Source organism: Taeniopygia guttata, chromosome 17, assembly GCF_048771995.1.
Source record: "Taeniopygia guttata chromosome 17, bTaeGut7.mat, whole genome shotgun sequence".
NCBI classification, from domain to species: Eukaryota; Metazoa; Chordata; class Aves; order Passeriformes; family Estrildidae; genus Taeniopygia; species Taeniopygia guttata.
Genome location: NC_133042.1, coordinates 7421083 through 7433306, shown reverse-complemented (window position 1 = coordinate 7433306; position 12224 = coordinate 7421083). Strand labels below are relative to the sequence as shown.

Below are 12224 nucleotides of genomic sequence, written 5' to 3'. Positions count from 1 at the left end.
CTGAGATTGTTTAAAAAGTGCTGACAAGCCCTCTACAGATGCAGTGGCCATCCCCATTCTGCTGGGCAGGAAGACTCAGAACAGCTGGAGAGGATCCCCAGAGCCATGGAAAACTGATTGCAGCTCCATCACTTCCACAACCCAATCAAGGACATAACGAGCTGCAGGAGCAGGTGGCTCCCTAAATTCTCTTTTCCTGGGGTAGCAACTCCCAGCCTGTGGCTGCTCCGCCTGAGTTGTGCCTGGACATGTTGGTGTCCAGGGTTTCTTCTTTTTTTTCCCTTCTCTGGCTGGGTATGGCAGCAATGAAAACTTTTAACCTGGAAAATCTCTGTTGAAAGCGTGCTGGCTGTCTCAGACTCTGGCTGTAGAAATGCACATCCTTAATGCCTGTAAGAGAGGGGGGTGATCTGGGCTGTGGTCAGAGAACTGGGTTGGATGCCTCTGTTGTGTCTCCCTCTGTTTCTCCCCTGTGTGTGAGTGTGAATTCCCCCTGCCAGGAGCTTCAGGTTCCTCCTGGAATCCTCAGGGAAGGTGCAGGCAGAGAGAGCAGGCATTTGGGTTTAGGTGGCGCCTCTGGTCCTGTTGCTCTCAATAGATTTGGGTCTTTGTTGTTGTCTTTGGCTCTGTGTGTCTAAATCTATATGGAGAAATGAAAAATGTACAGGCCAAATTTCCTTCTTGCTCCTGTAGTGTAACTTCAGGTGGAAAGACCCGGGTTGTCCAGGTGGCAATGGGGATATTGTGTTATTTTGTGAGAATTCAAAGAATTTTCGATACTTTTGGGAAGGGAGGAGTGTTGATGGATGGGAATTGGACTTTCTAGCCTTGAGGGCAACTCTGAAAGTCTCAGAATAAATGTCTTTGAAACCTAAGAAAGCCAAATCCAAGCAATCTGAGTCCCTGGTGCCTCTTGAGCTGAGAAATTCCAGCCTGTAGCACCAGGCTGAGGCAGAGGCTGCTCCCAGGCACAGGGACCAGCCACAAACCCTTGTGTTCAGCTGGACAAGGACATTTTTACAGCCCTACCTGTTACAAATGTGCAGGTTGGTGACTGCTTGGGCAGCTGGCTTTTCTGCCATTGCTATGAAGATGTGCTGCAGCATTCATGCATAATTGGGAACCCTTCTATTAATAATACATGGGAAGCTCATCTTGCTAATATCACCTTCATCTGAGCATTCCTACTAAATATTTTGATAGATGAAATGGGTAGAGAATGTATTTAAATACTGTTTGTACTGCAGCTACGGTACAAAAGGGACAGTGCATCTTTAATTAGACAGGTACATCTGCTTAATTAATTTAGCTGTAAAGCCCTTTTTCCTCTTCATTCTTTCATCTATATGCGGATGCTATATTAGTTCCGCTCCGCTGGTTCCATAGAAACTGAGAAAAAGAGCTCAGTCTCATTGAGATGCACTTGGCATGTCTGGGTAGGAGTCTCAGGTCAGTGGTCAACCCCCAAGGGTTTGCAGCAGGCCTGAAGTGCAGAACGTCAGGGTTAGCAGAACATGCTAATACTCATGTAGAACTCTCCCTCAGAAACAACTAAAACAATTGACATTCATTTAATTACTGTAAACGAAACAGCCCCTGCATGACTTTGCATAGTAAAGCCTGTTAATACCAAAAAGGTTCAGTGGGTGGAAGGAGGAATTAGGCTTTTATAATTGGAATGCAACACTTGAAAACCAATTTGGTAACTAGGCATGATTTTATTAGCATCTTATTCTGGCAAAACAAATGTTGAGCAATGAGAAAAACAAGGTGAAGAGGAGGTGGTAGGAACACAGCAGGGATCAGATGTTACTGATTGTACAGCTTTGCCCGGGTCTGGAATGGACATGTTCCATCACTCTGCTTCCAGAGACACTTTGTGGAGAGGGCTGCCTGGAGCTGTGCTGTACCCTATCAGTCATGCTGTTAATTGTGTAGTTTAGCAACAAGGTCAGTTTGTCCAACTGTTCCACAAAGTTTGGTGTCCACCAGCTCCAGACACCAGATCCTTCAGTGGTGGAAAGGCACTTGAACACCCCCAGGCAGGAGATCCCTCCTCCAGCAGCACCTCTGCAAGGACTCCCTGTAGCTCTCCAAGGATTTCCCTGCTCTCACCTTTCCCTGTGATGTTTGGATGCTGCTCAGGGAATGGAGCTGACCCCATCCTGCTCTGTGGTGAGGGCTCTGAGGAGCTGGAATGGCTCGTTCTCCTCTTCTCTCCTGAGGAATATTTATTGTCTTTATGTATGCACTGACAACCACAGTGTTTCCTTTCTAGAAATACACAATAGGATTAAGAGGATGAGGAAACGCCAAAGGAAAGGGTGACTGAATGATGAAGTCCCAGAGCCATAAGTGAATTGAGATAAAGGCAGCAATGAGGTCCCTCACCACCAATCCCAGAGCAGGGGGTGTAATTTGGAGACACAAGACTGAGTCCTTATGACTCCAAACTTTCTCCTTAGTTCCAAGAATGGCATCTAGCACCAAGGCACTGAGACACTGTACAGTCCAGAGCTGTTCCACTTATCCATCCAACTTGGAGGAGGGATTAATTCCCAGTGTGATACCAGCGTGAGCAGCGAACCTTAAATGCTGTCAGAAACTCCTCATCAAGGAAAATTACACCTTAGCTCTGGACAAACAGGATCTCTGCCTGTTAATTCTCAGCTGCAAGTATCATAATCCTTTAAAAGGAAAAAAAAAAAAAACAAACAAAAGAGCATCAGCATCTGCTGGAGTGTTGCTCTCCCTATGGAGATGAGGTTCCTTGAACAGCCAGTGCACTCACCACCAGTGAAGCAGATGACATCTTCCAAGTATTCACTTGTTTGGAGTATCCTGCAAAACTTGGTCAAAAACATATGGAGATAAACTCCAATTCTGTGGGATCTGTTATTTGAGCAGTTCAGTTGGTGTCTCAAAACAGACTGGGCCTTGACAGGAGATGTGTTATTTTGAGGAGGCAACTCTGATAATGGCAAAATAGCACAAGGGTCTGGCAGCAGATGCTCAGTCCTTGCTCCCCTTGCCTGTGAGGTGACAGCAAGGTCTGAGAAGGACAAGAGCAGGACCAACCCCTGTGTGCCCAGAACTGCCCCTCACAAATCTGAGGCATAAAAGGATTCCTGGAGCAGCCTCAGCACGCACTGGGCAGCCAAACCCACTCAGGTCAGCACCAGGGGTTAAATGTTACTGTGTGAGGTGGGCTCTGCTGTTCTGGCTAAAAATGCATTTAGGGACAAGTGCTGGTTTACACAAAAATGAAATCCCAGTTCCTCTGTACCTGTTGTGAACAGGTCAGGGTGAAGAGTGAAAGATTTTGCTAAAGGATCTCCACTGGCAGACAAAGACAACATTGTTGGCTTTAAAAATCCATTTTCCCAGAAGTCTGAAAGCAGGTTAAATAAACTATCAATGGCAGACTATCTAGTGCCTTGAAAGACAGGGAAAAGAAACATTAATGCTGCAATGTTAATGTGTGCTAGAGCTTCTCCATGGCAAAGCATTAAAACTCAGTCCAGGGAAATTCAAGAGAACTGCCAGAAATAATCAGCAAGAACCAATCTAATCTGTTATCATGCGAACCTTTGGGTCAGCCAGACTTAAACATTTCAATAGATCAGGATATTTTTATGGTGTCTAAGCCATGGCCAAAGAAATGTTTTTTGACTTTTTCTGAAAGCACTGGGACAGGGTTCTGCAGGGCTCCCTCCCCTTCTCCACAGGCAGAATTTCTAAACTGGAACATTTACTGATGAGCTGTCACAGCTGGCAGTGAAAGGACTTGCAGCTTCCATTTTAAATGCCTTCTCAACCACCACAAATAAAGCTCTACTGAGCTGATATGAAAAGGGATGTGCTGTTCCCCCAAGCCCCACCAGCACGGGGAAGTTGTGTCCCAGGTACCAGAGCTGGCCCCAAACTCCACACATGTTGGGTATCGAGGTTACTCCTTGTTTAACTGGTTACCAACACGAGCTACGTTTCCCTTCTCTGCAGACACACTGAAGTAATTTCAATTTTCAATGCACAGCAATAAAAAACTAAATGCTTCTTTAATACAATTATGGTATCACTTCCAAGGATATTTACAAACAAGGCTAATTATTTTACAGATGAATGTGCTTCTGCTGTTTCTAGGCTACTACAGTCATGTTCTTCTCAGTCAATGCATGATCATGCTTAATGCATGAGACACTGAGCAGAAGGACAGCTGACTTCTTTAATGTTTGCTGAAAAAAGAAATTTGCTCCTATTAAAGGCGAAGGAACATTAACAAAAGATGCATAGTCATTGACTCGAGGAAACAAGCACCAATCACACATGCACTGGTGGGAGACTGATACTGTCAGCACAATTCCATGATTTCTCAACAGCTGTAGAGCACTTCCCACACAGTGGAAGTGTCAGGAATCACAGACAGGGCGACACCTCTGCGATTGGTACTCTGCAGAATGGAAATACACAAACTCAGGATTATTTGACAGCATGGATTGAAGTTAACAAGACAAACTGTACCAAGTAACCACACACATTTGGGAGGTATTATTCCTTTAACACTGCATAGGAGGTTGAAAAGGATTCTGCTCTCTGTAAAAACAGATGGCAAAAAAAAGATGTTCTTTCTGATAGGACAATTAGAAGGCAAAATAAACTTCTGGACTCAGCAACTTGAGATGGAGAGAGGCTTTCTACAAGAACCTGGAGTGACAGGATCAAGGGGAATGGCTTCAAAAAGGTTGGATGGGATATTAGAAATAAATCCTTCCTTGTGAGGGCACAGGTGTCCCAGAGAAGCTGTGGCTGTCCCTGGATCCCTGGAAGTGCCCAAGGCCAGGCTGGACAGGGCTTGGAGCAGCCTGGGACAGTGGAAGATGTCCCTGCCTGTGGCAGGGGTGGAATGAGATGAGCTTTATGGTCCCTTCCAACCCAAACCTTTCTGGGAGCTTCACCAGCCTCCTTGCCCCTACCCAGAGCACATCAGCCATATGGGGTTGGGTTTGGGGTGTTCTGTTTGTTTGGGGTATTTTACTGAGCTATTATGAAAGGAAAAACTGTTAGCTGGGAGTGATTATTTGTGTGTGAGATTTGTGGAAAATTCAACTGCTGTATGAGGGAGACTCTCAATTTAATTGACAGTAGTGTTAATTTGTAATGTTTTTTGAGTTTCTCTGGAAAAGAGGAATCCTCTTGGTAGAGGGTTAAGTGAAACCAAAAGCAAACACATTGGCAAGAGCTGGGAAGGAGTTAGAACTTAGTTCAGAAAAAGGAAGTGGGTCAAGAGACTTAAGAGCATTGGAAATTTTATATATATGTATATATATTAGTGTTTAAGCTAATTGCTATTAGTTTAATAATTATTATTATTATATTTTAAAATTATCCTTACTGATCCCAGGCAGCCAATATCCCTCTTCTGGCTGAAATACTGTTACATTTCTGAGGCAGTAACTCTTCTAGACTTTCAGTGAAATTCATGTAATGGCCAAATTCTCTCATTTTCTCTCATATGGCTGCAACTGGCATCTGCCTCCCTGGGCAAGACACTGGAACCATGGATTGTTTGGAGAGTTCCATGTTCTACAGCAAATGCCAGGGTGGTTAAAAAGCAAAGGAGAGCACTGCAAGCTGGAGCCTTCTCTACCCACCAAGACCATTCAAGGGGCAGCTCTGCTGTTCCCATCCCAGCTTTTGGGAGTTGACACCGCTGTAGGCACAAAGGACAATTCCCACTGTGCTCAACCCTTCCAGTTCCTTGTCAGTGTCCAGCTGCTGAGGCTTCCTTGGGTGCATTTCCAAACAGCTTTAAACTGGCTCTTCCAGGTGTGTTCCTGTTTCTGGAGCATGGAATGGGCTCTGGATTTCAGGAGTTGGCAGAACCTGTGATGTTCTATGTACAGGGCTGTGGACAAGGTGCTCTCCCTCCAGCAGAGTCTGTGTTCCTGTCTCTGTATCCTCCCAGGCTGAAGGGAGCTTATGCAGTAGAGAAAATACTTTCAGTCTTGACACAGCTTTTCTCTAGAACACAGGAGAATCACAGAAGGTGCAAGGTCCCTGCAACAACCTCTTGATCCATTCAGGGTCTGCAAATAAGAGAACAAGTTGTTTAAAACTGGAGGTAGAGATGAACAGAGGAATGACACCTGAGATGCACAAACTCAACAGGAATCCTGGACAGTGAATCCTGAGAATTCAGTGAAACCCAACTCTGTTTATGCCCTGAAATTTCAAGTAATGCCAGTTTGAGCCACCTCAGCAGGGGACAAAATTAAGGTGAAACACTCCATGCTTTATCCTTACATGCTCATAGCTATATAGGAAAAAAATGTAAAGGATCACCATGGCCCAACTGCAGTGTTCTCATTTTCTAAATTGAAATTAGATCCCTCACATAACACAGTCCTGTTTCCTTATCCCTCTTGCAGAACTGGATGCTGATATATTCAACCTGAATATCAAACTAACTGCTGGAGCATTCCAGCACAGATTATGTGTTTACCCAGATTTCATTAAAATGTGGGATTTATACCTCAATTTCTGTAGTTATTAATTTGCAATTAACACATCACTAATGCTAGAACACTGTGAAATGCAGAGATTCAGATAGGAACTGCCTAAAAGAGTAAAGTCAGTGAAATTAATTCAAGCCATTTTGTAGATAAAAAGCCCCAATCCTGGAAGATTTTACCTTCTGGGGTTGGGTGCCGTGCAATGCTGTCGTGAAGCAAACACCTCCTGTACACAAAACTCTGGCAGGACTGGTAGGTTAGAAAGCACCTGTGAAAGGACAAGCAGTTTTATCAAGAGGTTTGGGTTTTATTGTTTTATGACCTGCTCCTGTGCCCTGAGTGGAGGCTGGGTTCTCTTCACAATTTGCTTTCTGAGAGTAAAGGCAGTAATGAACCACATTAAATATGAAAATGAGTAATTTATTAATTCAGGTAAACTTCCCAATTGTACCAAATTGCATATGTACACAAAAATGAAGGGTCAAAAATCAATGTATCATTGACAAAAAAAATTCTAGCATACAGTAGAAGAGTTGAAAAGCTTGAGGCCCTACTGCACAGGGAAGAACCAGGGTGTCCTCAAGGCCATGACTATTTACCCAAACTAGCACACAAAACCTGTTAGGCACAGAGCTCCAGGGACAATCTCCATGTACCTCCCAGACTGGTACAGGAAGATTTAATTTTCTAAATGTTCCAGAGATTGTCTGACTTCTCAATGTGCCTGTTCTCGATGATTTCTTGTTAAACTGCTTTTGTTTTCAAATGCTGAAAGAGCTTGAACAAACCCTCCTTCAACTGATGTTCCAAAGGATGACTTGTCCTCGATTTTCCCTTGCCTGCTTTCTTCCTGACCCCTTATTTCCCAAAAAAAAAAAGATGCTCAGAAACATTTTATTATAAAAACATTGTCCTGCTAAGAGAACCAAATCCAACCTCCAGTGCCCTGGCTCTTATGGAAGAGGACAGAAAAAAACTGCAGCATGGATAAGATGCTTCATGCCTTTCCACTCCAATGCTAACAGGTGGTTTATGAGCTGCTCCTGAAGTATGTTTGAATGATCCAGAGGGGCCAAGCTGTGGATGAAAAGCCCTTTACCTGAGCCAAATGTGGCCGTTGGAGCAGACGGCCTGCTTGCGGTCGGTGAAGGGCAGGATCTCCTTGCACAAACTGCAGTGCTCGGGGAAGGTTTGCTTGTTCATCTTCTTCAGGATGTGCCCAATCAGCACCTGGAACACACAGGAGGCACTCCATGACACAGCCCAGGGTGGGAACACCTCACTGGGATTTCAGAGTGACACAGAATAAGCTGAATCCCAAAAAACCCAAGTGTAAGAAGTACAATCTGTCAGTAAGTATTCATTTATTCTCCTTTTGTTCTAAAGATTTCTGTCCCACACTAAAGGGATACAGACCTTAAAAACAGGAATTCCTTGCAAATTTTAGAAGTGCTGAAAGAGCTGATATCACACCACTGACCACAACAGCAATGCTTTCCCTCATGCCTATCACAGTGGACATGCTAAAAAAAAAACTCCTGTTCAGAAATTACCTGGATGTCTTCAGCAGTCATCTGGGAGTACAATGTTTATAGCAGAACATTTATGTGATCAAATTTGTCTGTGACATTTCAATGGCTATAAACCACATCCCAGGGACCTTTAAAGTGTGACAGCAAACTGAATAGATAAAATACAATTTAGAAGTCACTTTTCATCACTATAACAAAGAAACAAGATTATTCTAAGGTAAGAAAAGCAACCTCTCAAACTTTCATACTAAGAAACTAAATGGATAAAATACAATTTAGAAGCTGCTTTTCATCACTAGAAAAATAAATAAGATTCTTCTAAGATAAGAAAAGCAACCTCTCAAACTTTCAATTCACAGTAATTGGATGCCAGAACAACCCAGCAGTTGTGCCAGAGCACTTTCCTAGTGAGTCACTGGTGGCCACACTTGGCTGTGATGCCAGCAGGGAGAACACCACACTACACCAGCTCTTAACATTAGAACCACAGTGTGGTTGACTAGAGGAAATAAATCTGAAGTTGACTTGTGTTAGGATGGTGGATTAAATAAACTCAGTAATGAAAACAAACATCCCTCAATCAGTTCATGTTCTAAACCCACTGACAGCAGCACAGTAACTCCAGTCCTCTCTCCTGTTCTGCAAAAACTCAGGCATCTTTAGTGTACCTGATCCAAATTTCAACATCTGTATTTACATTCCCTCCTACTTCACAATATCAAGAAAGGACAATTTAAGCTGAATGCTTTGCAGAATCTGACTGGCAAGGATGGCATGACCACAGCTCTCTTTCCCAGCCCATGTGTATTTTCAGGAGCGGGGACAAGGAGGTGACAGTGACACAGAATCCCCCGAGCAGACGTGCCACTTACTCGTGCTGTTCTGTCATCGTAGCCATCGTCAGACATTAAGAAGTCACAGACTCCTCTGGTGGGAATGCTGGTGTTCTCTGTAATCCACGTGTGCAGGTAAACTTCTCCCAACACCCGTTTCATGTGTTCTCGGGTCAAGTGCATTTCTACGGCCTCAATCTGTGCCTGTATTTCAAGAAGCTTTTCTACCATTGGCTCACGGCCTCCAGTGTCACCTGACTGATGGAGAGAGTCATCTGCAGTGTCATCAATGTCCACACCTTTGCCTGTGTCCCTCAGGCTCTGCTTGCTAGCTTGTTTCGAAGTTCCTTCCTCTTGATCATCTTCAGTGCTGCCCATCCCAGGGGAATCTGATATCAAGATTTTGGCATCCTCGTGTGAAGGTCTCCACGTGACCTCTGAGGGGGTTTTCTGCATCGCCTGGTACAAAATCCTCAAGAGAAACAACTTAAACCTCCAGAAGTAAGTGGAACCACAGCTCTCTATCTTTTTATCCAGTGCTTCCTGTAAGAACTGAGGGATGTGCTTATCCTTCAAGATTTTCCAGCGTACGAGATCGGTCAAGTCCACTTGCCGGAAAAGGTTCTGAACAGAAGATTCCAAGAGCTGTGCAGCTGCCTCCTCAAAAGTCTTGAGGGTGACAAACTGAACTTGGTAGTTTTTGTTGACTGGGTGCAGCCCGTTGGCCATGCCCTCGGTGGTGATGACCGCCAGGTACGCCCCGCACGGGCTGACGGCGATTCCGTGAGTCCTGACACAGCCAAACACCTCTGAGAGCTTTATCACCTGGTGCTCAAACTTTAAAGCAACGTCTGTGAATATGGGGATGAGCTGCCTGACCTTGCCATCGCTGGAGCAGGTATACACCGTGCCGTTCTGCTTGTCCGCAGTCATGGAGACAATGGGCAAGGAGTGCAGCCCTGTGACGTGGGAATTGTGGACGTTCAGCCCCGCTTTGGATATCAGCAGGAGGCACCAGAACACGTAAGGGCCTCTCGCAGCCACCACCAGGCTGCAGCTGCATTTCTGGTAGGGGTGGTAGAGAGGGATGCATTTGATGCTGTGCACGGGCAGCTGGTCCATCTCCTGCCACAAGACCACGGGCTGTCTCAGCGTGAAGTAGCCTTTGACCGCCTTGAGGTTGACAGGGATGATCTTCACCGGGCCGTACGCGCTGCCCACGATCAGCCCGCTCATCTTCCGGTTGTTGTGCTCGTACTCCCACCAGGACAACACGCTGGGAGAGCTTATTCCCGACTCGATGGTATTGCAGGAAGTGATGGATTCCTTCCCCAGAAAGGGCAGCTGGAACTGCCAGACGGCGATGTTGCCGTTCTCGAAGAGCACGGCCAGCAGCACGCTGCCCACGTCGCGGCACTCGTTGTTGTGCTTGACCTGCTGGGTGGTGCAGATGCCCGACCACTCCATGCGCACCGGGGCCTGCATGCTGTGCCGCCGCTGGAACTCCGGGAAGTCTCCCAGCTCCCCGCAGGGAGTGTCAGCCTTACACAGTCTGTAGCTGGCCTCGAACAGGCGCTCGCCGTACAGCTCGGTCAGGTCCACCAGCTGCACCCACTGCAGCCGGTTGAGGTTGGCGTGGATGGTCAGGCGGTTGTCCATGGTCAGGGCTGCCAGCAGACACCTCCCGTTGGCGTCACAGCCCAGAGGGGACCAGCTGGAATATTTGAAGCCCCGCATGGGTGTCAGGGACTTCCCCTCGGGGTTGAACACTCGGTCCAGCATAAATGTCTGGCTGACAGTGGGATCCACCGAGCTGGCAAATTTCTCCTTACACTCAGCCACCTCCTTCTTGGGGCCGACCTAAAAGAGAACAAAAAGAACCTTTAAAACCATTGTACAGCTGGTTTTTGTTAGGAAGACTTTCCTGGAATTAATTCTCTCTTCAAACACAGCATCCCCAATCACAACCAACACTACACTGGTTAATTGATGTCACTCCTAAAGACTTCAGCGTCATTAATGCCCTGAATTTGCATAGTTTTGACTCTCAGCTAGTGAGTTTTTGTCTGCTAAATCAAATAGCCTGTTTTCATACTTTTGTTCTTTTAAAGATACATGGCATAATATATAAATACTCAGTATCTCAACTTCATTCCATAGTCTCACCATTGTTTTGGAAAATAAAATCAGATTCACAACAACAGAAGTATTATTTAATAAGATATTCACCTACATCTGCCATCTTCGTAGAAAGTCAGATGTTCCCCTGAAGGCCAGAGAAATCTCTGCTACAAAAATCCTTCAGCTTACGTGGCAAAACAAATTAAGATTCCTACTTAAAATTGCATGGAAATAACTGTACTGGAGCTCAACTGCTTTTCAGAAAAACTGCAGAACTTCAGAATCCCTCGACATCACTGGGATACGGTTTTCTCTCTCCTGTACTTTTAAAATGAGAGCCTGCAGCAACTTATGGAGAGGACAGGGGCAGCTCCCAGAGAGGAGAATCAGAATCCTGGGATGGGTCAGGCTGGAAGGGACAACAGTGTGGGAGACTCTGGACTCCAGAGGTTCCAGTGCAAATCTGTGGATTCTGCACTGGAAAGCTCTCCTCGTGTTCAGGTGCAGCTCTGTGTCTATCAGCTTATGCCCGTTTGTCTTGTCTTATTGGCTGGCATCAAAGTGAAAAACCACAGAATCATTAAAGTTGGAAAAGCCTCTGAGATCGAATCCAGCCAGTGATCGATCCCCACCTTGTCACCCAGCCCAGAGCTCTGAGTGCCACGTCCCTGAACACCTCCAAGGCCGGTGGCTCCACCACCTCCCCGGGCAGCCCATCCCGAAGTCTGACCACCCCTCCCGTGAGGAAATCCCTCCCGCTGTCCAACCCGAACCTCTCCCGTTAGACACTGACACACACCGACGAGGCCAGGCGCTCACCTTGAGCGTGCAGGCGGCGCCGGGCGCGGGCACGGCGGTGCGGTGGATCACCATGTCCTGCCCGCCGCTGTGCACGTCGCTGAGCTGCTCCAGCACGGCGATGCTGCGGGCCGTGCTCACCGACACCCGGTGGTCTTCGGACCAGGCCAGCGGCTCCAGCCCGCTGGCACCGTGCTGCAGCCGCACCGCCGGCTCTCTCCGCACCGCCGTAAGCCGGAACCCGGCGCTCGCCGCCGCCGCTGCCGCTGCCTCCTCCGCCACCGCCTCGATCCCCAGCGGCGGCTCCTCCCGCCCCGCCGCCGCCGCCGCCGCCGCCGCCGCCGCCGCCATGTCGCCGCCGCCTCACGGGCCGCGCGCACGCGCCGCCGCCGAAGCCCCCGGCGGGCCCGGCCGGGGCTGCCCCGCCG

The 12224-nt window shown here is 47.0% G+C and overlaps 1 protein-coding gene across 3 annotated transcripts; it reads right to left on the bottom strand.

Annotated features, from left to right (window-relative positions):
• Positions 1–4039: 4039 nt before the first annotated feature.
• GTF3C4 (general transcription factor IIIC subunit 4) lies at positions 4040–12178 on the bottom strand. Of its 3 annotated transcripts, none has more exons than XR_003963105.4 (6): positions 11818–12178; positions 8917–10737; positions 7612–7742; positions 6692–6780; positions 5393–6086; positions 4040–4450 (listed from the first exon to the last, which is right to left on the bottom strand). XR_003963105.4 is itself a non-coding variant. In XM_030286762.4 (5 exons), exons 1-5 carry the CDS (start codon positions 12145–12147, stop codon positions 6022–6024), a joined length of 2436 nt encoding a protein of 811 aa, XP_030142622.4. In that variant the 5' UTR covers positions 12148–12178; the 3' UTR covers positions 4040–6021. The 3 variants fall into 3 exon arrangements, 1 of the variants encoding a protein (XP_030142622.4); XR_004369344.3 differs by having other exon boundaries at positions 5652–6086; XM_030286762.4 differs by having other exon boundaries at positions 4040–6086.
• Positions 12179–12224: the final 46 nt, after the last annotated feature.